General features: G+C 46.8%; 1 protein-coding gene across 2 annotated transcripts in view; it reads right to left on the bottom strand.

Annotated features, from left to right (window-relative positions):
- ADGRB1 (adhesion G protein-coupled receptor B1) overlaps positions 1–27,883 on the bottom strand; it is a 381,963-nt gene that overhangs the window by 160,824 nt on the left and 193,256 nt on the right. For both annotated transcript variants that reach the window (XM_077932693.1, XM_077932692.1), the window contains exons 7-13: positions 22,291–22,455; positions 19,390–19,554; positions 14,413–14,514; positions 9,360–9,466; positions 8,004–8,198; positions 3,116–3,184; positions 1,099–1,207 (exon numbers count right to left, since the gene is read on the bottom strand). In XM_077932693.1, coding sequence (XP_077788819.1) covers positions 1,099–1,207; positions 3,116–3,184; positions 8,004–8,198; positions 9,360–9,466; positions 14,413–14,514; positions 19,390–19,554; positions 22,291–22,455 — 912 coding nt within the window. The remainder of the gene's footprint in view (positions 1–1,098; positions 1,208–3,115; positions 3,185–8,003; positions 8,199–9,359; positions 9,467–14,412; positions 14,515–19,389; positions 19,555–22,290; positions 22,456–27,883) is intronic.

Raw genomic sequence — 27,883 nt, forward strand, 5'->3', positions numbered from 1 at the left:
TACACTGATCCTGGTCTGACTGCATCAGCTACCAGTTAGTTTCCAGACCCAATTCAAAGTGCTGGTTTTGACCTATAAAGCCTTAAATGTCTCAGTACTGCAGTACTTCAAGGACCACCTCTTTCCGTATGAACCTGCCCAGACCCTAATATCATCTTCTGAGGCTCTTCTTTGGGTGCCTCCTCCTCGAGAGGTCCAGAGAGCCACAACACGAAAACGGGGCCTTCTCTGCAGTGGCTCCCCATCTGTGGAATTCTCTCCCCAGGGAGGTTTGGCTTGCACCTTCATTAGATACATTTAAAGGTAAAGGGAGCCCTGACCATTAGGTCAAGTCATGACCGACTCTGGGGTTGCGGAGCTCATCTCAATTTATTGGCCGAGGGAGCTGGCGTTTGTCCGCGGACAGCTTCCGGGTTATGTGGCCAGCATGACTAAGCCACTTCTGGCGAACCAGAGCAGTGCACGGAAACGCTGTTTACCTTCCTGCCGGAGCGGTACCTATTTATCTACTTGCACTTTGATGTGCTTTCAAACTGCTAGGTTGGCAGGACCAAGCAACGGGAGCTCACCCCATCATGGGGATTCCAACCGCCAACCTTCTGATCGGCAAGTCCTAGGCTCTGTGGTTTAATCCACAGTGCCACCCGCATCCCTTTAGATACCTTTAGGCACCAGGCAATGACGTTCCTCTGCAACCAGGCCTTTGGTTGATTGATATCCCATGCCCCTCCAAAATGTGCTGGGGAGGGGGAGTTATTGTGCTGTTTTTGCTTTATTACGCATTATGTGTTTTTATATTGTGATTTTATGTTGTAACTGCCCTGAGACCTGAGGGTATAGGGCTGTATTTTGCTAATAAATAAAACAAAATGTCCCAAGGGCCAAACTACACATTACACGCAAATGTATCCTAAAGAAACCAGCAGTTGGAGCTAGTTCAGTGTCTCTTTCCCTAGAAGAAGGAATTGGATAAACGCCTCCCCACTGATACCCCCCATCAATTAAGCCAAACTGCAGAAAAAGAATAAATGCTATTAATGTTTTGAACTGATCAGCTGGCTAAAGGCATTCAGGAATGGGGTGATCCAACCTACTCACCCAGGTTTTCAGTCACTTGATAGGAATCCTGGAAGTCCTTCATACGAAATCCTATGACGTCAATGAAGTCCTCCACCAGCCTAAAAAGTTCCTTGACATTCGGTCCCATCTGCAAAGGCATGCATTTATTATTATTATTATTAATAATAATAATAATAATAATAATAATAATAATAATAATAATAATAATAATAGACCTGCAGGACCATAATTGCTGATAACCCAAGACTAAGTTCAAATTGGGGTCCTCCTTCCCCCTCTCTCACATACAAACAAGCACACACAGCACTTCCTCAAGTAAGACCAGGATAACATTCACAATAGATCCTGAAAATTTTATACTGCCAATTTTGTGCAATGTATTCATCTTTTTGGATGATGGTGCTGAGTTTTTCTAGACTGGCCTTCACCTGACCATTGCAGAAGTCTCTCAGCCTCACTCACCTCACAGTTTGTTATGGGGCAGGAAGGGAAAAGGAGATTGTTAGCCGCTTTGAGACTCCTTCGGGGAGCGATAAAGAGGGATATCAAATCCAAACTCCTCTTCTTCCTGCATTTGCAGAGGATGGATTTGAAAATCCGCTAGCAGGATTTGGAGGTGCAACACTTTCAGCACAAAACAGCAGCTTTCAGGGATGCCTGAATTGCTTCGCCAAAGTTTACCCCCTTTCCCCCTAGCGTTAGTTCATAGCTGTTTGCATCCTAATCGACTGCAGCTGTAGTACCACTTCTTTTTTTAAAAAAAATTAATAATAATAGCCTGCCTTCTCCCTTAATAACAGTGATATTGTCATGCAGCCAATTGGATCCATCCGCAAGATGGCACCTCTGAAGGAAAATAAGGCTAGTTTAAAGCGAGGATGTGCCTATGGTGATGTCATGCAGACAAATCCGATTGGCTGCATCCTAAGATGACATCGGTTGTCATCAGATATTGTCATCCAGATGAAACAACGGGGCTGAGGACACAGTGGAATGCGGGTGTGATTTGTTGTGTAAGCGGAGTATTGTTGCCACAGTCTGGATTTCAGGTATGGTTCAGTAGTGGAATTTGGTACTATGGCTTTTGGAGCGAGGCCAAAATTTGGCGTACCCTGCACACCGCAGCCCTCACATTGTGCTGGATTTTGAGGGTCCTAGAGCCCTCCCAACGCCTTCCCAAAGCTGGCCAAGCAATAACTAGGCTTTGGAAAGGAGTAGGGAGGACTCTAGGACCTGCGACTGCTTTCAGGCCTCCTTCCCATAGCTGGGCAACTGCTTACTGGTGCCCAGTGTGGGGAACTAGTCCCCTTTTATCCCTCCTAAAATGAATAAAGACACAACAGTCTTCTTTTAAAAGTATGACAAGTTTACTCACACTCAGTTCACAGTTGGATCCCTGAAGGCAGGCTTTAGCTTGTAGTTACAGATGCCATGTGGCTTACATCCTTGTAAGGATGGGCCCATGTGCTGCTGGCAGAGAGCCAGCAGTGCAGTCCAAGAGAGGAAATGGCACCAAATGAGGAAGATTGCTGCGTGACTTGACCTTTTGTTAGGTCTGCAAGAGTCACGCCCACCTAACTGGTCACATGCAAGGGGAGTATGCTCCAGACCAGGTGTAACAGGAAATTCTACCTTGGCTGGAGTAACACCCCCTGTCTGTGTCCACTCTAGGGAAACAAGGAATGTTGCATTTGACTGCTCCAGTGGATTCCATCCCACAGATCTATGGAGGCCCACATTCAAATCCCAGGGCAGAGGTTCCCCACTCCTGCTCTAGGTTGCCTTGCCAAGCATTCCCCATCAGCTCTTCCAATCTGCAGTGTGGTGAATTGGTTAGAGTGTTGGAACAGGACCTGAGAGATAGTGTCTGTCAGGTGCTTTGAAGAAACCAAGGGGGAAAGGGCTAGATAAATATTGAAATGTTCACACTGACTCACAGCCTTGTTAAAACCCCTGAGAGACAGACACTCGCACTTGTACACATACAAAACTCCCAAAGCTGATGATGCCCATTTGAAGGACAAGGTTCTCATACCAGCTGAGCCTCTTCCCACTTGTCTCGGTTATCTTCTGTCAGGATGTTGCTAATTATCTGGACAAAGTTCTAGGACACAAAGACAAAACAAAGAAGCAAAAGCTGTGATCCGAGGAAGGGTTTGGTTTCATCCATGACACATCAGGTCTCGCCCAAAGCAAAGGCTCATCCCTAGAAGGGCTATAGCTCAGTGAAAGGGCATCTGCCTTGCATTCAGAAGGTCCCGGGTTCAGTCCCCGGCAACTCCAGGTAGAGTTGGGAGAGACACCTCTGTCTGAATTCATGGAGAGCTGCTACCAGTCAGTGCAGACAATACTGAGCTAGGTGGACTAATGGGCCTATGTAGTAGAAGGAAACTTGTTTGCTTTGTTCCTAGAATTTGCTCCACTGCTCTCGGTCAACCCATTTTGCTGCTCTGGAAAAGGAAACGGCCCTGCAGTTGTCTGAAAGTCATGCTACACATCTCCATCCATTTCTGAGCTGACCCAGAAGAGCCCAGAAAAAACTGTGTGCTTCATGACAGCAAACCCTGGATCTAGGGATGTCAGAGAATTTCATTGGAGATGGAAACAGGAATGGAAATGACCAACGTTTGCTTATTCGTCCCATGTCCAGAGCAGAAATTAAGCCAGACCGCCTGGCCAGAATTCACTGTTCTCATTGCTTTGGGTCCACAAATGACATGCAATTGACTACCTTTCCCCTCCCCATTTGTGTTGTATTTCCTTTGCACTGAAGTGAATGGGGTGGAATAAAGTGAGGGCAATGCAATTTGTGCATTTCGCCACAGCGGGCAGTGAGATGAACTGACTGCAGCAGAAGGGGTGCTGCCTGCAAGAATTGCAAGGGAGGAAAGGAAAACGCTGCCTTCTTTCATCCCTACCTGAATCCCACCTCCATGAAATGTATCCCAGATGGTGTCAGGGACTGGGCAGGGGAGGAACGGTGGAGACCACCTCCCCATCCTGGCCCTTCAAGGGAGAAGGAAGAGGAAGACAGTATAGATTTACAACAGGGGTTTGAGGGAGGTCTCAGCTCAGAGGCAGATGAGGGGGAAAGCTGGGAAATCATGGGAGACCCAGAACAACACCTTGCTGACACATTGTCATTAGAAAGCATTCCAGGCTCTCCATCTCCCAGAACCCGGCGAGCCTTAAAAGTAGGAGAGCAAAGAGCTCAAAGACAGAGGACAGGTAGCAGCACCTGTAGAAGTGATGAATGAGGAAGTGGGAGAGACGGGTGGTGGTGAAGATTCACTCGGGACAATGTCATTATCCAGGACAAGAGGCTGGGTTCTATAGCCTCTCTCTGTAATATTGAAATAAAAAAGGACGGTAAGAAACTTTCCCTTTTCTTTATGCTTTCCTGGGCAACCAGCTGGGAGCCTATGACAGCATCCTGACAACAGATGGTAAGATAAGGTTACCAGATTTTTTTCAAAGAATCCGGGGATACTTTTTTTAAAGAAAGAGGGAGAAAAGGTTATTTTAAAAAATTAAGAAGTAATATTTTCTCTTCTGCGGTCTCTGTCACGCGGCCTTCCTCTGGGCCCCGGCCTGCTCTCTTGGAACGCTAGCCACCATGGAGTAGGCTCGGGTCGGGCCTGGGCTCGGCCACATGTCCTTGCCCTCCCAATGCTCTCCTACCTCTCCTCCTCAGCTTGGCAAGGTCAGGGCTCCCCTCTTTTTTCCTCCTTCCTCTTTCTCTCTCTTCCTTCTCCTTCTCCTCTCCTCCTTCTCTCTGCGTCAGCTCCAGGATTTTCCTGGCCCCAGAGCTCCGCTTGGCAGTCAGCCAGGTGGCTGGGTGCTCTCGCACCCAGCTCAATTTGGGTCACGGGGTGTGTGTGTCAGCGGTTCCCCCCATTGACGCACTGGGTGTCCCCAGTTTCCCCTGGGCAGTGGCAGTGGCAGTCTCAGCAGCCTGGAGCCAGCCTGGTAGTGCAGCCGTCTCTGGGTGGCTTCAGGAGCTGCCCGCTGCCATGGCGCCCGCCATTTTGCTTTGCCGGAAGTCCCCATATGATGTGTCTTGTGCCGTTGATCCAATCACTCAACATTTATTCCCTATTAATAAATCTACAACACTTAGACTATAAATCTGGGGACATTAAATGAAATCCGGGGACATTCCGGGGACGGATTTTTGTTCGGGGACAGATTTGTAAATCCGGGGACTGGCCCCGGGAAACGGGGACATCTGGTAACCATATGGTAAGATGCTTAGATACCACCACCGCCCTCTCCCAACTCTACCTGGAGGACACAGGCAACAAAAATGGCTCTACAAAAATGACTCTGTTTCTCCTGTGCCCTGTGCTCATGGGCTTCATAAAGGCTTCTGGTTGGCTATTGTGGGGAAGTGGAAGCTGGACTGCATGCACCTTCTGTGGGATCCAGCAGGGTTCTCCTTTTTTCCCTATGTGTTGCTGGTTGAGGCCACTGGGCCTGGTGGAGCGGCAGGCAGGGAGCCCAACAGTAGGGGGCGCCCGTGACAATGACAAGCAGAGGCAATGAATTCTAGCTTTCATAGAATCTTAGAATTGTAGAATCGGAAGGGACCACGAGTGTCATCTAGTCCAACCCCCTGCAATGCAGGGATATTTGGTCCACCGTGAGGCTCAAACCCACAACCCTGAGATTAAGGGTCTCATGGTCTATTGACTGAACTACTCTGTCATTCCACGAGGACAACGCTGAGACAATGGAGGAAGAAGCCACAAGGCAGCATCACTTTCTGGACTGAGTTGAAAATAAAAAGGCAGGCAGACTGAAATTGGTGCCGCCACGCCCCATTAATCCCAATGACCCTGCCTCAACTGTTCCTAGACTCCTAACACCTGGTCTGCTGCTATTTACATTTCCCCAGAGCGTCCGTCCGGTCCAGCTCATCCCTGAGAGTTCAGGAAGGAGGTGGGAAAGGAGGAGGTCTTTATTTCAAAGCCATTGATTTCCTTTCCAATTACTGTAGATAATTAGCAACGACGCCATGCGGGAAAGCAATCCAAGAGGATATATTTAACATTTTAAAGGCATGTGACCGTGACCTTCCCCCCAAGGACAGTCCCATAGCTGCTCTGCACAGACAACTGCTGAATGATGATTCCAATCTCCTGGTTCTTCCATGGGGACACTGATCCCTTTCCCCCGTTTCCCACTGACCACTGCGGCTCTGTCCATAGATGGCACAGAAACCAATTCATTCTGGCCCAGGGAAATTTCATTTCAAAAATGAAACTTTGCTTTCCAAAGTTGCATTCTAGCCACTGGGGAGAAGCAGGAGGGAAGAGTAATTTTGGAGATGCCAGAAAAAAGCAGGAACAATTTCATTTTCTCCCCACTGCACCAGGAGTAGAGCTGGCACTTTACTGCTGCTGTCCCTGATGGAGAAAACCATGATGGCTGGAGAGGACTGGGACAATACATACTTTAATTATGACAGATAAGGCTATCAATAGCTACTAGTTCTTCCCTCCCTTTTGCACCTTCCACTAAGCCTCTGAATATAATAATAATAATAATAATAATAATAATAATAATAATAATAATAATAATATATTATTTATACCCCGCCCATCTGGCTGGGCTTCCCCAGCCACTCTGGGCGGCTTCCAACAGAACACTAAAATACAATAACCTATTACACATTAAACACTTCCCTAAACAGAGCTGCCTTCAGATGTCTTCTAAAAGTTTGGTAGTTATTTTTCTCTTTGACATCTGGTGGGAGGGTGTTTCACAGGGTGGGTGCCACTACCGAGAAGGCCCTCTGTCTGGTTCCCTGTAGCTTGGCTCATTGCCGCAAGGGAACCACCAGAAGGCCCTCGGAGCTGGCCCTCAGTGTCTGGGCAGAACGATGGGGATGGAGACGCTCCTCCAGGTATACTGGACCAAGGCCGTTTAGAGCTTTCAAGGTCAGCACCAACACTTTGAATTTTGCTCGGAAACGTACTGGGAGCCAGTGTAGGGCTTTCAAGACTGGTGTTATATGATTTTGGCAGCCACTCCCAGTCACCAGTCTAGCTGCCGCATTCTGGATTGGTTGTAGTTTCCGGGTCACCTTCAAAGGTAGCCCCATGTAGAGCGCAGTGCAGTAGTCCAAGCGGGAGATAACTAGAGCATGCACCACTCTGGCAAGACAGTCTGTGGGCCTGTTGCTAGGGGTCAGAAGTGGAGAGAATTGCTGTTGCTGAAGGCTTCCCATGGGCATCTGGTTGACCCCTGGGAGAGGAAGAAGCTGAGCTGGATGGGGTTAATCAAGCAAGGCTTTTCTTCAGTGACTGTTAAAAAGGGATTGGAGTAGATAAATTAAGGAAGGTTATGTAGATCTATTAGCCATGATACCTAAATTGAAACTCAGTGTTCAGAGCCAATTATGTTCAGAGCAGTTCCAGGAGGATTAAAACAAAGGGGGCGGGGAATGTGTGAAATTATCTAGCCCTCATGTCAGTACTTTAGCTGTGACTCCTGCATTGCACAGGGTTAGACTAGACGTCCCATTGGGTCCCTTCCAACTCTACAGTCCTATGATTCTGGTTTTGGATTTCCTGGGTGCATCTGCTGGACCACCGTATACAACCGGATGCTGAAATAGATGGACCCAAGTCTACAAATCATGAACGCAGCCATATGGGTCCAACAGTCTCATCACGGATTCTTGTGACATTGTTCCACCAACGTACGCATGGACTTTGGGAAAGTAGAAGGTGCGGATGAAATGAAGATCAAGACTGAGAAAACTGCACATTTAAAAAATGTACAGAGCAGAACCACAGAGGCCTCCTAGCATGTTGGACACATTTGCCAGGTAATTCAGAGCTCCAAACTCCAGGGAGAAGACTTTTGGAATCATCTCTCCTTGCTCAAGCTGTTGGATCTCTAACCTGCCGGCTCACCTGTATGTCACCAGTAGTGGGGCTGTAATAAGCTCTTCGGAAGATCTCGGTCATATTCCTGAGTACGTCGATGGTCGAGAGCAGATCCCCACTGTAGCTGGTCCCATCCTGAGAAATCTCCACCAGGTTTTGCAACACACCCGACACTCCTTCCCCTATCAAACCCCGCTGGGCTTTTGAAAGATGATCTCTTGTCTGGGGAGACAGAAATTGACATGTGTTAACTTAAAACAGGGGTGGTGAACCTTTTTCAGCAACATGCTTACCTTTGTACACTGGGCTGTATCCTAGTCCTATAAAAGCTAGAAATGTATTTCTCTCCACCTACCTTTCTCTCTCCACAATTTATCCAGTTTAAGCCAAGAGACAAACTATTTAAGGCTTTGGGCTAGCCTGGTGAGCTACCAGTGTAGCCTTATTTGAGTTCACCGATTGGGTCTGCGTTGCTCTGGGACAGGAGGAAGGAAGTCAAATGACACCGAGGTTGGTTCAAATAAAGAGTTTATTCTGCTCTCCGGATGGCAGAAGGCACTTGTGTGATGAAGTCCACAGCAAGTCCAAAGAAATGACAAGTTTCATGCAGTATATATATATCCTCCAGGCACCCTCTCCCTCCTTCCCATATAAATCCAACCACGTCAGCCTATGTACATAGGTTGACATCACATATGTTCTTGCTCTGGTATTCTTAACCATAAAATGGAATTCCTTCCTGTACTTCTGACCATAAAAGGATCTTCCTCTTCCTACTGTTAACCTGGAGGAAGAGGTCATAATCTCCGAGAACACGCTTTGGCATTGTTCCGGACTTAGGTCTGTGCATCTTTTGTGGTCAGCACATAAGATAAGGTACAAATGTGTCTTCTCTGTTCTGCTAGTGCAGTCAGGGTCATCCCTGCCGTCACAAACTGATAAAGGAGAGGGCTCTGAGCACGGCCGGGTTGTTGTTTATACATTGACTCAGAGCTCAAGTTAATGGATTTTAGCTAAGGAAAAATAGGGATTTTGGTGCAGTTTCAAACTGCCTGCACAGTCAGTTTTGGGTTTGGGAAACCCATTCCTTCACCAGGACTTGGTTGCTCTATCAGTCACAGAAAAGGAAACCTGGCCATGTAACATCAGCTTCTGTGATTGGAAGGCAGTATGAAGTCTCTGGATTGGATGGGTCTGAGATATAAATACTAGAAACCTTGAATTCTCTCCATGATTGGTCAACAGAGCAGCACCTCCTGCTTGCTATACTTCTCCAGAGCATCCTCAACTCCATCCACTGAGTTAGGGGACTCTGAGTTGGAGAATGCACATTCCAGGCCTGGATTAAGGGTCCCAAGGTCCTGGCCCAGCCTTGACACTCACCATCATCTGGATGTTCCTGTAGTCGATGGAAACACACTTGACATATGTTGGAAGTGTCCAATAGGCAATGCCGTCTTCATCCAGCATGCACCGGCGTAGGATCAGCCCTGAAGGAGAGCAGAAAGGGGACAGTCAAGAACATTGCTTGGTGAACCTACAAAGACTACCCACAACAGCATTGATCCTTATCAGTCCAAGGAAGGAAGTTGGTCAACATGAGAAAATGAAGTCATTGTAAACCGAGATAGCTGCTACTGGAGATGATTGCTGCGTGGTTGCAGAAAGGAGTAGAATGTGTGTGAAATAGGAAGATTCTGCCTTCAGGGAACAGTGGCCATTTAGTTCCAAAGTGAAACCTGCCCTCTAGTTTCTTAAAAATTGTTCTCTCCCCATGACAGAAGCTTCTGTTTTTTTCTGCCTCATTTGCAACGTATCTCATCTCACTATGCATGTGGTTGAGCTTACCTATGGCAGTAAGAAGACCAATGGTGCTGTCCATTTTTTCTTTCCAATACACATCCTTCCTGCACTCTGCAGCCTCCATGGCTGCCCCAAGTGCTTCCTGCTTTGAAAAAAAGTCCCATGAGAGGACCTATGCCATGACTTCCCCTGGGACTTAACTGAGGTCCCAGAAACCATGGAGGTTGACTACTGAATGCCTGAGTTGGACACACTCACTGATTTTAGTTCTAAGTGAAGTCGTTCCTTTCATCTTAAGAAAATCTTCCACACTTTTAGCAATCACATCACAATTTCTTTTTTTAAAAAATCTGTACTTTTAAAAAAATGCACAATAAAAGTAATAAAAGCTGTCAGGCCCACATTAGGCAGCCTCCCTACTTTCCTGTATCCACAGTAAAGCCCAGGTCACCAGGAAGGCTGCAAAGTGCATACCATAAGAATTGTAGAATGAAAGAATGGACACCCACAAACACCCCAGGTCACCTACACTGTAAGGTAAGCATGCACACACGAGCAAACACAAAACACTCTGCAGCCCACCCAAGGAATTTCACCAACATTGACATAAGTGCATAAAGAGAGCCTGCAGGATCAGGGCACTAGCCCATCTTGGTCAGCAACCTGTCTTCATAGTGGCCAGCCAGATGCCCCTAACGGAAACCGGCGAGCAGGATCTGAGCGCAAGAGTAATACAGTAATAATAATTTTTTTTTAATTTATACCCCGCCACTCTGGGCAGCTTCCAACAGAATATTAAAATACAGTAGTCTATTAAACATTAAAAGCTTCCCTAAACAGGGCTGCCTTCAGATGTCTTCTAAAAGCCTGGTAGTTGTTCTTCCATAGGGCATTCCATAGGGCGGGTGCCACTACCGAGAAGGTCCTCTGCCTGGTTCCATGAAACGTGGCTTCTTGCAGTGAGGGAACCACCAGGAGGCCCTCAGAGCTGAACCTCAGTGTCTGGGCAGAACAATGGGGGTGGAGACGCTCCTTCAGGTATACTGGACCGAGGCCGTTTAGGGCTTTCAAGGTCAGCACCAACCCTCTGAAATGTGCTCAGAAACGTACTGGGAGCCAGTGTAGGTCTTTCAAGACCAGTTTTATGAGGTCTCAGTGGCTGCTCCCAGTCATCAGTCTAGCTGCTGCATTCTGGATTAGTTGTAGTTTCCGGGTCACCTTCAAAGGTAGCCCCACATAGAGCACATTGCAGTAGTCCAAACAAGCGATAACTAGAGCATGCACCACTCTGGTGAGCCAGTCTGCAACTCTCCCCTCCTGTGGTTTTCAGCAACTGCTGTTCAGAAGCATCTCTGCCTCCACCCATAGAGGAAAAGCACAGCCATGGTGGCTAGAAGCCAACAATAGCCCTCGCCTTCCATGCATTGGTCTCTCTCTTAAAGCCACCCTAATTTGGTGGTCCTCTAAGTTGGTGGTTTCCTTCTCCCCTTTGATCATTTCCGAATGCTGTTTCTTTCCTCGCTGATTGATGGAGAAGAGTTGGGCAGCGGAGGGAGGAACACAGGAGAAATTTTTGGCTCAACAGCAAGCGCAGCCCATACAGCTGGACACACATCATTGCTTGCTCAAGAACCACATGGGAGAACCTATAGTCAGGAAATAAATATTCAGCAGCAACAACATCTTTGGGAACCAACAGGCAGTTATTCATCATCCTGGCAAGAGCTAATGTCCACTGCCTTCCATTACTCTTGTCTCTCCTAATTTAGAGTGATCCTCTTGTTTGGCAGTTCCTCACCTTTGGGACTCACAAGCTAAAGTGGTGGGGTCGGATCGAACAAATGAGGCCACCTTAGCTGACCCCTTCCTTGCCATGGACGTGGACACACACTCTCCCCTTCAAGAGCCCCCAAAGGGAGACGTTTTCACCAATGCCACAGCAGGGCATCTCTTTCGGAACCATTCAGCAATTCATCTTCGGACACGGTTCCGAAACGCCAGCTGCTATCCTGGCACATCTTCCGGGTTAGATGTCCAGAGAAAGCAGCTTTGGCACAACTAAGTCAGAAGATTGTGGCCAGAGCTTCTGCTCCACAGCCACAGCAGCCAGAAAGATGCATCTCAGTTGTTGCAAGAACAAAGTGTCTACTTCCAGTCCCAGGGCAAGTTCACATTGAAAAATCCCTCTGCGTGTTCTCCCCTGGTGCCCAGTGTTCTGAATCCTGTTTGCTTCAGACAATTAAGGTTTGCTTCAGACACGCTGCACTGAAAGAATACTGAGAACTGTAGTTTAAGGATACCCTGTGAGGGATAAACTACAGCTCCCAGGATTATTTTCTTTTTTGAGGTGGTATGATGTGCAGCGCGGGTGGCACTGTGGATTAAACCACAGAGCCTAGGACTTGCCGATCAGAAGGTTGGCGGTTCAAATCCCCACGACAGGGTGAGCTCCCTTTGCTCTGTCCCTGCTCCTGCCAACCTAGCAGTTCGAAAGCACGTCAAAGTGCAAGTAGATAAATAGGTACCACTGCGGCGGGAAGGTAAACAGCGTTTCTGTGCACTTTTCTGGTTTGCCAGAAGCGGCTCAGTCATGCTGGCCACATGACCCGGAAGCTGTACGCCGGCTTCCTCGGCCAATAAAGCAAGATGAGCGCCGCAACCCCAGAGTCGGTCACGACTGGACCTAATGGTCAGGGGTCCCTTTACCTTTTATGATGTGCACACAGCCCAAGAAACAAACTTTGAGAAGAATCTCTGCTGCTACAGAGGCAGCTGTTTCTTGGCTCATGTCTCACTTTTGCCATTGCAAGGAGTGACTTAAAGAGTATCTGTTCATTTGCGACTTTAATTAGATCAAGTTTCAGATCTTTTTTCTTTTTTTTGCAGTATTTGGCCACTAAACTTCCATTTATAATTCAGGGAGTGTGTGCAGATGAACTGAGGGGACCGTGGACTGAATTGTCCATGCATTTAATTGGCTGGTGAAGGGGCTCTATGCATTCAAGTGAGTAGATCTCTAATTGACAGCAGATTCGGCCAAACTGGGTCCTCCTTGCATTGAGGACATACATTGGCACCCGCACAAAGGCCAAATGCAGAGATAGTGGAGGCCAATTAATCCGTTGTGCCACCACAATGATTTTTAGCTGTGCATGTAACTCCCCCTTCCCCTTAATCTGCTCCAGAGTTGGGGGAACCCCTGGCACAAATTTAAGGGGTGCACATTGGGCTTGCAGGGAGAGGAGAGCACGGCAATGTTACATTGCATAACTAAGAGTCATTGCGCTAGTGTAATTGTTTAGCAGGATGTGACTGCCAGCCACTGCATGAGTCAGGAGTGGGAGATGGGACTAATAATAATAATAATAATAATAATAATAATAATAATAATAATTTATTATTTATACCCCGCCCATCTGACTGGGTTTCCCCAGCCACTCTGGGTGGCTTCCAATAAAATATTAAAAATGCAATAAAACAACAACACTGTCCAATCTCTTGGTCTCCCTTCCCATTCTCTCTCCAGGGAAGTTCGGCTGGTGCCTTCATGGTGCACCTTCAGGTGCCAGATGAAAACTTTCCTCTTTAACCAGGGCTTGGGCTGATTGACATCTGTGGCCTTTTAAAATGTGGAAGGCGGGGTTATCGGGTTGCCATTGTTTTCGTTTTTTATTACCTATTTTGTGTTTTTTATATTGTAATTTTATGCTGTGAACCTCCCTGATGTCTATGGGTATAGAGCATTATATAAATCGTTTCTCAGTTTGGTCCTTTTACATGTTTTTGTATGTTTGTGGCATTTAATGCCTTGTGACTTGCTATTATTTTTATTGATTATAGTTTAGCATTTCCTTGTTGTAATTGTTAAGTGCAAACTGTTTAATTATTATTTGCTTATGTTTAAATTTACTGTTTACTACAGTTTACCATTATATTTATTCATTCATTCATATATATATATATACACACACACACACACACACACACACACACACAGTGGACACTCGGGTTGCGAACGTGATCCGTGCAGTCTGGGCAGCTGTAGTAGGTTTACTATTATATTCTAATGGATTATTGAATATTGCTTTATTTGATAGAAGTTGTTTATTTTAAAGTTATTTTGACTTTTTTTTTTTGCATTGCATCAGATTGTTTGATCTCTGCTATCTATTTTGTTGTTTCTTCAGCATGTAAAATGCCTTGTGCGTAGCAATATAGAAAGGCGGTATCCAAATTAAAAGTGAAATGAACGTGAAATAATAAAAATAATAAACATTCTTAAAATGTGTGCGTGTTGGGGAACTCTGTACCCACCCACAGATAAACAGAAATTCAAGAGAAGTGGAAGAGAGAACATAGGATCCACAAAGACGCAGTTTCATAGTATCTGAGAAACTTGTAGGGAATGGACTGGGTCCCACGGCTATACAGTCATGTGGAAGGGAGCTTACTATGATGAACTTGAATCCAGAACCAGGGTGCCACGAACCACTTCTCTGACAGTTACTGAAGTCTGCACCCTAATGTCCTATGTGACCTTGCAAGAGATCCAGGGCTACAGCCATTTGAGGTGTCAAGACGTCATCTGTCGCCATAGAGGAGAGAAGGACCACGTCAGGCCACCACTACTTACCTGTGGCGTTCCGGGGACATCGAACGGCTGCAGATTCTCCTCCTGGAGTCTCCTTCCAAATCACAGAAGCAAAGTTATCTTCGTCACAGATTTCATGGGGCTCTGGAAAGGAAGAAAGGATGTGGCTGAATTTAGTACGTCTGCTGAGACAGGAAGGAAGGGAGGAAGGAAGGAAGGGAGGAAGGAAGGAAGGAAGGAAACTGAAAAGGGGAAGATGGGTGAGGGGAAAAGAAAATGTGGGTTGACAGTGGTGAATGAGAACAGCCATCTGTTATATCAAGGAATCTCAGAATTAAGAACTGCTTAAGTGGAATATGGGGACGCGGGTGGCGCTGTGGGTTAAACCACAGAGCCTAGGACTTGCTGATCAGAAGGTCGGTGGTTCAAATCCCCACCACGGGGTGAGCTCCCGTTGCTTGGTCCTTGCTCCTGCAAACCTAGCAGTTTGAAAGCATGAAAAAGGGCAAGTAGATAAATAGGTACCACTGCAGCGGGAAGGTAAACAGTGTTTCCGTGAGCTCTGGCTTCCATCGTGTGCCAGAAGCGGTTTAGTCCTGCTGGCCACATGACCCAGAAAGCTGTCTGTGGACAAACACTGGCTCACTCGGCCTGAAAGCGAGATGAACGCCACAACCCTGTAGTAGCCTTTGACTGGACTTAACTGTCCATTACCTATGACAGCTAAATGAAACTACCGTATTTTTTGCTCTATAAGACTCACTTTTTCCCTCCTAAAAAGTAAGGGGAAATGTGTGCGCGTCTTATGGAGCGAATGCAGGCTGCGCAGCTATCCCAGAAGCCAGAACAGCAAGAGGGATTGCTGCTTTCACTGTGCAGCGATCCCTCTTGCTGTTCTGGCTTCTGAGATTCAGAATATTTTTTTTCTTGTTTTCCTCCTCCAAAAACTAGGTGTGTCTTGTGGTATGGTGCGTCTTATATAGCAAAAAATACAGTATCTTGGTCAAAAGCTTGGAATACCAGATGTGTGTGTGTGTGCGTGCGCATGTGTGTGCATGCAGGTGTGCATTCACACACATCCACAGACAAGTTTCATGTCCTGCTTGCAAGCTGTCCATAAGCCAGTTCCATAGACCTGCTGCTTTGCAGGTGTTTCTGGACTATAACTCCCATCATCCTTGATCATTGGCCATGCTGGCTAGCCAGGGTCTGATGGGAGTCAGGATCCAACCACACCCAGAGACCACCAGGCTCCACAGCACCTCTCCCATTGGAATCTGGTTGTCACTGTGGGAAACAGAATGCTGATCGAGATGGATCTTTGGTCTGATCTTCAGCGCACTTCCTCCATCCACACCCCTAAAAAAACCTGTGAAAATACACTCATGGAAATGCCTGGAGGCGATTCTCTCATTCCGAATCTGGGAGAAAGCTTTGAGCACACACAAAGGAACCCGACTCCCGGCCTGAGTAGCACAACCCTTTATGTGGAAAAGTTATTTATGGGACATAAAGCAGTGAAAGCTGTCATTGGGGTGTTAAAGTCATTTCTCACCACTAAGCACAGGGAGGAGGGGGACATATATTTCACAGCTTTCAATTACATTTTCTATTTTATTGGGCATGTAAAGCAACTTGTAAACAGGGGGGGAGCATACATAGCCTGGGTGGAAATGGAAGAGAAAGAGCAAAGGGAATGACAGGCATGGATAAGCCCCAGCAGCTTCTTATGGAAGTCCCCATCTCCTAGAATTTGACACTGGGCCGCAGCAGGATTCCACCATGCCAGGAACGACGTGCCAAAGAGATGGGCACCTAAATGGCGCAGGAGCAGCTGTTGGTGGGTTGGAATCAATGATCCTGATCGTCGCTGCAATTTGTCAGTGTCTAGCCAGCAAGGTTGACTTCGGAAGGTCGCAGAGCACTGTTTCAGTGTGTGGGTTGCTGCTATCCAAGACAATTAGTCAAGGCCGAGCACCCAGCCTTGGTGGGTAATGGACTCGACATCGGCGCTTGAACTAGAAATACGCTCTGCTCAAGACTTGGGATGCAACATGATGAGCTGTGCCATGGTTTCCACCCACCTGCCTTCTTGGCTGCATTTGGAATTGGGGGTGCAATCTTTCAACGTTACCATGAAACTGACCGGCATAGGGAACGAGGGCATCTTCACACATTAGTCTCAAGGCAATAGATATACAGTGGTACCTCTGGTTACAGACACTTCAGGTTACAGATGCTTCAGGTTACAGACTCCGCTAACCCAGCAATAGTACTTCGGGTTAAGAAATTTGCTTCAGGATGAGAACAGAAATCATGCTCCGGTGGCGCGGTGGCAGTGGGAGGCCCCATTAGCTAAAGTGGCGCTTCAGGTTAAGAACCGTTTCAGGTTAAGAATGGACCTCCAGAACGAATTAAGTACGTAATCAGAGATACCACTGTATAACCTCCACTGTCAAACAGCTCTTGCCATCAGCAAGTTTGTCCTGATAGTTGGGAGTCTGATTTGTTGTCATTTGAATCTATTGGTTTTGGGTCCTACCCACTGGAACACCAGAAAAAACAAGCTCCCATTTTGTACCGTTTGCCCCAGTTCCACCATGGCTGAGCTTTGACTCTGACTTGACTGACCAAACCTGACTGGAGTCAAGGCGCTCCTCAAAGTGTTGCTGCTTGCTTGGTTTCTATGTCTGTGGCAGAATGCCTTCCTCTCTGCAGTGGAAGCAGTGGAGCAGGAGAGCATGAAGAGTGACGCCTCTTGCGCTTCTGCCACCTGAAGCGGCTGCATCACCCTGCCTCATGTGTGGGCCGGCTCTGGCTGGCTCCATTTTCCATGTGGCAACCCTTCAGATATTTGAAGATGGCTACCATACCATATCACCTCTCGGTTTTTCTCTCCTTCAGGCTAAACATACCCAACTCCCCAACTCCTTCCACCAAGAGATAGCTAGGTAGCTAGATAGAGAAAATATGTAGAAGCAGTAGGAAGTTTGAGAAATGTGGTTTTAAAAAATGCATGTTTTGATACAGCTCAAGTTTTCCTTTTGGAAAAAGAAAGGAAGAATGTGTTTGTTTTGGAAGCAGGACAAAAGGGAACAAAGAATTAAAAGCATTCACAACTGAGCGGAAGGCAAGGTGGCCAATCTGTCTGTAAAGGTAAAGGACCCCCGGATGGTTTAGTCTAGTCCTTAACTAGCTCAATACAGTGGTACCTCGGGTTACAGATGCTTCAGGTTACAGATGCTGCTAACCCAGAAATACTACAGTGGTATCTCGGGTTAAGAAGTTAATTCGTTCTGGAGGTACGTTCTTAACCTGAAACTGTTCTTAACCTGAAGCACCACTTTAGCTAATGGGGCCTCCTGCTGCCACCGTGCTGCTACTGCACGATTTCTGTTCTCATCCTGAAGCAAAGTACTATTTCTGGGTTAGCGGAATCTGTAACCTGAAGCGTCTGTAACCTAAAGTGTCTGTAACCCAAGGTACCTCGGGTTAAGAATTTTGCTTCAGGATGAGAACAGAAATCGTGCTCCGGTGGCGTGGCGGCAGCAGGAGGCCCCATTAGCTAAAGTGGTACCTCAGGTTAAGAACAGTTTCAGGTTAAGAATGGACCTCCAGAACGAATTAAGTTCTTAACCCGAGGTACCACTGTATTAGCTGTGGTGCTGGGCTAAGAAGGAGATGAGCTCTGCAACCCTCTTTCCACATTCCGCTTGCAACTGACATGCAGGAACCAACCACCAGAGGCTTGTCCTCGATTTCACCCTTTCAACTTTCCCTCCTGTGCTCAAGTGCGTTCCTGGGAAACAAGGCATGACACTCTGTATTAGGGACGCTCATTAGAAATGCATTCCGCCACCTTGTCTGAGAGTGTGGGAGTGCTCCATTTCTCAGGAGGGGATAACACGATCCCTGTAATTTTTAATATCCCTTTGTAACAAAAGCCATTTTACAAAAGGAAGCACGCAGCACTGGGAGAATTTAACATCTAACCCAATTACGCTCAATGGCTTTCCTCCTTTTTTAAAACCAATTCATGTTGATATTTGATGTTCTTCCTCCTCCCCTTCTCTCTAGGGCAAAATAAGAATGCAATTGTTTTTAGACATTGATCTGATCGCTACAGGATCTGAATGCCCATACTTGTCAGGCGAAAGGCTGCCCAGGAATCTTGGAGGCAATCAAAGGCCAACAATAGCCAGATTAATTCTTGGGCTGCATTTTATTTGTCTGCGAACCACCTTGAGGCTCCTTCTTTCAATCATCATTGTCATCGTTTAGCCACATGTTGGATGAAGGCCATCAGCTTGATACCCCGGGAATCACACACACCCTCCCCAGGAAGAAAATAAGCCATACTTAGAGCGGTGAGAGTCCCATGGACTGCAAGAAGCTGAAACCTATCAATTCTGAAGGAAATCAGCCCTGAGTGCTCACTGGAAGGACAGATCCTGAAGCTGAGGCTCCAAGACTTTGGCCACCTCATGAAAAGAGAAGACTCCCTGGAAAAGACCCTGATGTTGGGAAAGATGGAGGGCACAAGGAGAAGGGGACGACAGAGGATGAGATGGTTGGACAGTGTTGTTGAAGCTACCAGCATGAGTTTGAGCAAACTGCAGGAGGCAGTGGAAGACAGGAGTGCCTGGCGTGCTCTGGTCCATGGGGTCATGAAGAGTCGGACACAACTAAACGACTAAACAACAACAGAGCATTTTGAATTCCTAGTGGGACCAGATAGACACTCTGGCATCAGTGTACTTCACAAAACAAGAGGTGTTCTACCTACCTGTGAGTTTCCTGCCCAGAAGCACTTGACCCTTCTGATCAGCAGGCCTAAGTGTGTAGGCAGCTGAGGGGCAGAATTTGCCACTCGCAGGGAAATATGCAGGTTTTTTTACTCCAATCCCCTGCAGTGCAGGAACCACAGCTAATGCACAGTTTTAATTAGGATGTAAGAAGTGTCTGCTTGATCAGGCCAATGGCCCATCTAGACCCTCATCCCCTGCAGAAATCTCTTACCTGGACATCTCTTCTCGTTGCATTGCTTGTACTCCTCTTTGGGTCCTTGACATGCGTCTCCTCCATAGAAAGGGCCGTAGCAGACACGGTCGCGTTTCTGCGTTCCACCTCCACAAGTGGCGGTACAACTCCCCCACGGACCCCACACTTGCCACTTCCCATCCACTGGAAGAGAAAGGGAGAAAAGGGAGAAATTGTAATGTAGGGTTCCTTCAGGGGAGGGTGGAGATCTGGGGTTGTGGGCATGCACAATGCACTCTATGTAGGGCTACCCTTGGATCTGGTCTGGAGAAGAAGAAGAATTGGGTTTGATATCCCGCTTTATCACTACCCGAAGGAGTCTCAAAGTGGCTAACATTCTCCTTTCCCTTCCTCCCCCACAACAAACACTCTGTGAGGTGAGTGGGGCTGAGAGACTTCAGAGAAGTGTGACTAGCCCAAGGTCACCCAGCAGCTGCATGTGGAGGAGCGGGGAATCAAACCCGATTCACCAGATTACGAGTCTACCACTCTTAACCACTACACCGCACTGGCTGCCAGCTCCAGCTGGTGCAAAATGCTGCGATTGGACTATTGATGGGGCAAATTATTGCCAGCACATAACTCAAAAGCTTGCACTGGTTGCTCAGACATGGCAGAGCCAGGTTCAAGGTCTCTCCTTTTAAAAAATAATAATATTGAAGTAAATCAAACATATTGATACAATAAACATAACAGGCACAAAAAACCAGCACAATGTATCTGGGAAAGACTTAATATTAGGTTGGTAGAATATTTAAGACCATTAAGAAAACCAAATTTCATGTTGTACTAGGGAGAGGGAGTCCTGTGTTGCTGCATTTGTTGAAAACAAGATAGAATCCCACCAAACTGCATATAATTTTTCCTGGGTTCTCCAAGCCTTTGGCATGTGATATTTTTCAGCTATTGCTAAACTCCACATATTTTTCTACCAAATCTAAAAATTGCAAGTCCTGTAAGGTTTTCCACTTGGGGGGCCATTGAGGTTCTCAAATTGGTTCTCAACCAGGGGTGTAGCTAGCTGCTCCGGCACCCGGAGCTGCGGGGGCGCGACAAGCCTCCCACAGGGGCACCACGGCGATCCACCCAGGGGGGCGGTGCAGCGAGCTGCCAACAGAGTCCACCTGGTGGACACAAGCCCCACACTGCCATTTCAGGCAGTGTGGGGCCCCAAGCCACTGCGTCACTCCTAGGATAGATGTTTGGCTCAGGCGTGCTGCACTCCAGGCCCCAAGGTAAGTGCCGCCCCCCCAAGGTGTTCCATTTTGTCAACCCGCTCAAGGATGACACCCGGGTTGGATCTCACCTCACCTTCCTGCGCCCCTGCTACCAACAACTTGGGCCCAGGACACCTTAAGGTATCCTGTCTGAGGTCTACAAAGGAGTAACTGTTTGTGGTCCTACATGGCTTGGATGAATGGCTCATATCCAACAGGAGGCATATGTTTAGTATTCTGGACCCAGTTTTATTGGACTCCCTCCAGTGGAGCTCAGACACATCTCCTCCCTGTTGAGCTTCCAGTGCCTACTGGAAATGACTTCTTCTTCTTCTTCTTCTTCTCAGTTAAGTAGTATCAAAATTGCTTAAATAAATAATACTAGGAAGCAGCTTATGCATAGGAATATGTGTTCCAAATTGTTTCAGCTCCATTATGTGGCTCAGCAGAGATGTACACAGAAAATGTTGCTACTGAAAGACTTGCTGTATAGTAGCTTTCCCCATAAAGAAGGCTGATCGCCGAAGAATTGATGCTTTTGAATTATGGTGCTGGACTGCAAGAAGATCAAACGCATCCATTCTTAAGGAAATCAGACCTGAGTGCTCACTGGAAGGACAGATCCTGAAGCTGAGGCTCCAATACTTTGGCCAAGATTCCCTGGGAAAGACCCTGATGTTGGGAAAGATGGAGGGCACAAGGAGAAGGGGACGACAGAGGATGAGATGGTTGGATAGTGTTCTCGAAGCTACAAACATGAGCCTGACCAAACTGCGGGAGCCGGTGGAAGACAGGAGTGCCTGGCGTGCTCTGGTCCATGGGGTCACGAAGAGTCGGACACGACTAAACGACTAAACAACAACAAAGCTTTCCCCAAATGAGCATGTTCCAGATGTTTTGAACTACAAATCCCATCTTTAGTACTTCAGCTCTAAGCACCTGGATGGCAATAGGTTGGGGACAGCTGCACTGAAGTTTATTTCTGTTGGCAAACTAGTGCTCCTTACAGGGCAAAAGACAAGCATCAAACACCTTGTAAGAAACTCTTGAGGATGGGGGCTATCAGTATCTCAGCTGTGCCAGCTGTGGCTGATGGGATTTGTAGTCCATAACATCTGAATGGCACCCATGATATCACAGATCTTTCAGTAGCAACTTCTCCCATGTGTATCTGTACTGAGCCACTTACGATGATCATAGAATCTTAAAGTTGGAAGGGATGCCAAGGGTCATCTAATCTTCTTTTTCTTCTTTGGTAATCACTCTTAGATGAGTAAGATTGTCTTCCATAAACACAGTTTTAACAGTGAGTCTGTAAGTGACTGTGGAGGCCAATTCTGGATCCACACATTCTTCCACAGTGGGGACATAGGTTTCCGGGCGGGAGTTGATCATGGTGAGGGTTTGCTAAGGGAGCCTTCCTCTTAGCACGTTTCTCTCTTGCGTCCTGAGTTCGAGTGTCTTCAAAACCCATGACACCTTTGGTAAAGGCTGTTGCTTCTTGATTCATAGTCTCCCTTCCAATTTGAAACCATACCAGACCCTGCTTAGCTTTGCAAAGGTCCGAGCAGTTTTACTGACATACTGGAGGTTGTTTTGCAGGTCAGCCATGCATTGGTTGACTCCCAAAGGGGCAGAGGGTGACCCACACGCTACTACTGACCTGGGCACTGTCTTAGGAAGCAGTCACGGCTCTCCACCCAGTGTCCTTGGCATTCGGCTCCCCCGTACGACGGCCCATTGCACTCTCTCGTCCGCTGCTGGGTCCCGTTGGAGCAGCTGGTGGAACAGGAGCTCCAGCTCGACCATTCATTCCAGTTGCCGTCCACTGAGTGACCCAAAGAAGGAAAGAAGGGAAGGCAGAATGTGAAAACCGCTTTTGCACGGAGATATAGCTTTATAAAAATAGTTGTGTGTCTTTGTTTCTCAGTTTGATCCTTTTACATGGCTTTGTATTCATTGTGGTATTTTAATGCATTTTCATTTGCAGTTACTTTTATTTGAATTAATTTTGGGATGCATTTTAATCGATTGATTGCTTGTTTTTATGCATATTGTATTATTTATATGATATTAGCCAGTCAGAGCCCGGCTCTGGGCGGGTAGGGCAGGGTACAAATAAAAAATTATCATTATCATTATCATTGATCATAGTTTAGTAATCGTTCATTGCAATTGTTAGGAGTGAAGGCTGTTATTATTATTTTCTGATGTTTTGAGAGTCAATTTTTATTTTATTTTATATATGTTATATCATTAGTTCTTCAGTTTCCCAATTAATTCTCTCTTTAAAATAAAATAAAATATGATTTTCAGGTTTATACATTTCAATAATTTTACAATCAACTTAACATTTCAAAACTCGCCTTCCTTCCCCCTTTTTCTGTGGTTCCTTAATTTTATTTATTATATTTTCTGCATATTCCAAATTAACTCATTTATTCATCTTCTTTAAATATATACTCTTATAAAACTGCAGGTTATTACAATAATCCAGTTTTGTGAGTTAATTTTATTGTGTACTATTATATTCTAATAAATTGTTGAATATTGCTTTATTTGATATAAGTCGTTCCATTTTAAAGTTCTGTTTTATTATGGTTTTTTGTATTGGGTCAGATTATTATAAGGTGTATGTTCTTTGTTGTATATTTTGTTGCCGTAATATTTTGTTGTGTATTTTGTTGTTTCTATAGTAACACAGAAAGGCAGTCGATGCCAATGACTCATCTAGTCTGGAATCCCATTCTCACAGTGGCCAATCAAATGCCTATGGCGAACCCACAAGCAGGATCTGAGCACAAGCCCTTTATCTCCTGTGGTTTCCAGCAGCTGGTTTTCAGAAGCATTGGTGCCTCCAGCTGTGGAGGGCAGAACCTAGCCATTGAGGCTAGCAGCCATCCACAGCTCTCTCCTCCGTGAATTTGTCCAGTCCTCTTTTAAAACCATCCAAACTGGTGGCCATCACCAGGGCCGGATAATAATAATAATAGTAATTTATTATTTATACCCCGCCCATCTGGCTGGGCTTCCCCAGCCACTCTGGGAGGCTTCCAACGAAATATTAAAATACCATAATACATCAAACATTAAAAGCTTCCCGAAACAGGGCTGCCTTCAGATGTCTTCTAAATGTCTGGTAGTTGTTTTTTTCTTTGATATCTGGTGGGAGGGCGTTCCACAGGGTGGGCGCTACTACCGAGAAGGCCCTCTGCCTGGTTCCCTGTAGCCTCACTTCTCGCAGTGAGGGAACCGCCAGAAGGCCCTTGGTGCTGGACCTCAGTGTCCAGGCAGAATGATGGGGGTGGAGACGCTCCTTCAGGTATACTGGACCAAGGCCGTTTAGGGCTTTGAAGGTCAGCAGCAACACTTTGAATTGTGCTCGGAAAAGTACTGGGAGCCAATGTAGGTCTTTCAAGACCGGTGTTATATGGTCTCGGTGGCTGCTCCCAGTCACCAGTCTAGCTGCCACATTCTGGATTAGTTGTAGTTTCTGGGTCACCTTCAAAGGTAGCCCCACATAGAGCGCATTGCAGTAATCTAAGCGAGAGATAACTAGAGCATGCACCACTCTGGTGAGACAGTCTGTGGGCAGAGAGGGTCTCATCCTGCATACCAGATGGAGCTGGTAGACAGCTGCCCTGCACACAGAATTGACCTGCGCCTCCATGGACAGCTGCGAGTCCAAAATGATTCCCAGGCTGCGCACTTGGTCCTTCAGGGGCACAGTTGCCCCGTTCAATACCAGGGAGTTTCAGGAGGTTTGATGAGGCCCTAAGCTACTGAAGGTAATGGGGCCCTTTATATGTCCAGCTGTCCTTTGTCAACAACAAATTGTCTCTGCTTTTTGTGTTGAATATATGCTATATGGTAATTGATGGACCTAACAGGTATCTCAAGCCATTTGCGCATGTTGCCATGCAACCAGTCCATGCAGAATGTAGGCACCCTGTTTATAGAAAGGAGCAAACCAGTGATATTTTAGGGAGCAGGCTAGCAGGCGGGGCCCATGACTTACATCATAGGAGCCTACACAAGCTATAGCTTGTTTAGCTTATACGTAAATCCGGCACTGGCCATCACTATCTCCTGTGGCGGTGAGTTCCACAGTTTAACTACACACTGCCTGAAGACGTGCTAGTTGTGCAGGATGAACGGGCTTTCTTCAATTGATGTCTTTCAGAAATTGCTGGACTCACAGCTCCCATCATCTCTGACCACATGCCATCCTGACCGGAGCTGATGGCCAACTGTAGAGTCCCAAGTTGGGATCAGGAGGGTGACAGATAAGGCAAGCTTTCATGCCAGATGCAGGCAAGAGGGGGAAGCCTGTTCACAGGGAAGCAATTTACTGAATCCTCAGGGCTGGTGTGCATGTTTGTGTGTTTAACTGTCAAAACTGCTTCCATTTTGACAAGACGGTTTTCTCCCTGACATTTCAGCCCCATCTACTTCTGTAATCTGCAGATAAGTCATGGGTGATTGGCACTGCCAGGGCTAAAATAATAATACCGTCAGGTTTTCATTGGGTGGTCGGAAAATGGAAAACCAAGACATGTCTATTTTAAGCACCAAGTTTCTCACCTTTAAGGCCCCCCACGTGCCCCGGTGCAAACTTCGGAACCCGCTAGATAACGTACCACTTCAAAGAAGCCAGCCAACTCCAGCCTAACTCAGAACGCACAATTACTTCCATCACTTAATTAACGCGAATAGGCGAAGGAGTTCTCCAGTCTGAAATATCAGCCGTAATTTATCATTCAGCTGGAAAAAGCCCCCTTATGCCAAGTGCAGGTTAGGAATGAAATATGAATACTTTTATTAGAGATATATATCTTGAAATATTTCCTTACATGACAGACCCACTCTAATTATTTCTGGAAGGCTTCAGCTCATTAGCAGAGGGCTCATTATCTCTCTAGCAGGAGGAAGTCCGAGTGTCAATTCCTAACAAATTGTAAGGCTGGAAGGATCCGGGAGGTCATCCAGCCAACCCAAAGAAGGATTTTCTAGGTATGCAACCACTGCAGATCCGTCCAGAAAACCCAGCTTGAGCATTCTTGAGGAAGTGAGTCAAGCCAGAAATGTAGAAAAGTTGCCAGCAGGGCAGTTCTGCTTTTTCCTTCCCCTTATGGCCAATCAGATGTCTCCAGAAGTCCCCAGGCAGGGCAAGAAGTCATGAGATTTTTTCCCCCAGGAGCTGACATCAATGGCATATTAAAAACATTAAAAGAGCCTGGTGGATCAGGTCCATGGCCCATCTAGTTCTATATCCTGTTCTCACAGTGGCCAACCAGATTTCCTAGCAGAATTCAAGCAAGGACAGAGCTTGGGGAAGGGAGAGAGATTTTCTCAACATCTACTTAAAAAATAAATGAATCAGCTATCAGATCCTAATCTCTCATTCATTCAATCAATCAATCAATCAATCAATCACATTCTACCATAGAATCACAGAATTGTAGGGTTAGAAGGGACTGCGAGACTCATCTGATCCAACCCCCTGTGCAATGCAGGAATCTTTTGCCCAACAAGGGGTTCAAACCTATAACCCTAAGATTAGGAGTCTCATGCTCTACCATCTGGGCTATCCCATCACTCAGCTCAGTTTCCCATGGGGCCAGCTCAGTTTCCCGTGGTTCCCATCGGGTGTCATGGGAAGAACGAAAACAGGCTCTGGAATGAGACACTTGCCCCAGACATTGATGTTGGTCACTAGGGATGCAGAAGAGCTTCAACACCCCCCAAGTTCACTTGTTTTGTGAGGGACGATGAAAATGGCTAACAGTCATTTCTACGAAAGGGTGGAAGCCACAAATGTTGCAGAGACAGCAGAAGGTGCTCACCCTAAGCCTCGGTCCTGTATACCTGAAGGAGCGTCTCCACCCCCATCGTTCTACCCGGACACTGAGGTCCAGCGCCGAGGGCCTTATGGCGGTTCCATCCCTGCGAGATGCCAAGTTACAGGGAACCAGGCAGAGGGCCTTCTTGGTAGTGGCACCTGCCCTGTGGAACGCCCTCCCACAAGATGTCAAAGAGAACAACAACTGCCAGATTTTTGGAAGACATCTGAAGGCAGCCCTGTTTAGGGAAGCTTTTAATGTTTGACGCACTATTGTATTTTAATATTTTGTTGGAAGCCACCGAGAGTGGCTGGGGAAACCCAGACAGATGGGCAGGGTATAAATAAGTTGTTGTTGTTGTTGTTGTTGTTGTTGTTGTTGTTGTTGTTGTTGTTGTTGTTGACTTAGCTATGTCAGTCATGAGCCCTAAGGAGGATGAAATGTGTTTGTAGATCCTTACAAATAATGAAGCTCTCCTCCATCCTCTCTCCACATTGGATATCATAGGGAAGCGAGTGATAAAATAGTCGGATAAGAAACCCAAGCATCCGATCATTTGTCCAAGTGCTTCCTTCTGAAAGCCCAGCACTTCATTTACCCGAGTCTCACTGCACCAAATCAAACAGCAATCAGCCAGCCAGAGCTTCTGCTGCAATTAGGCACTTTGTCCCCTCTGACTTCCCATTCCTCTCCCTTCTCTCCTCCAGCGAGTGGCTCATTCTCCAAGAGTCCCTGCCGCACGCCAAACAACTGCATTGTGCCCGCAACGGTGAGTTGTCATTGTTTGCCGTTATAAATCCCCGGAACAATAACCGATGCAGCCGGCGAGGCTCTAAAGCACTGAATTGCTCTCATTGTCCCTTTCTGACTGCCTCCCCGATTTGGTGCCCGTTTGGCGTTTGATTACCATTGTGCTCACCAGTAGACATTAATCAGACTGGATGGGGTTGCAGAGAGCTGCTTCCCTGTAGATTGCTCTTTCATTTGCTGCAGTGGTTTAAGATAAGTCACATACACACACACACACACACACACACACAAACTACCCATGGCTGCCTCACTTTTTTTTAAAGAGACTGTATCTGTCTGGGAAGTCTGTTTGGAGAGCCAATGTAGCACAGTAGTTAGAGTGTTGGACAAGGACCTGAGAGGCCAGGGTTCGAAAGCCCGCTCGGCCATGCAAATCACTGGGTGACTTTGGGCCAGTTATGGTCTTCTCTCAGCCAAACCTACCTTTCAGGGTTGTTGCTGGGGATTAAAAGAGGAGGGAAAGAAACGTGCATGCCACCTTGAATTCCTTGGAGAAAAAGGTGGGGTATAAATGGAATAGATTTTGGGGGGGGCAGGAGGCGGATGGGTGTGGGGGACTCGCTGGTCCTGAATGGGGTAACTGTGCCCCTGAAGGACCAGGTG

The sequence above is a fragment of the Podarcis muralis genome, chromosome 8 (genome assembly GCF_964188315.1).
Source record: "Podarcis muralis chromosome 8, rPodMur119.hap1.1, whole genome shotgun sequence".
NCBI classification, from domain to species: domain Eukaryota; kingdom Metazoa; phylum Chordata; class Lepidosauria; order Squamata; family Lacertidae; genus Podarcis; species Podarcis muralis.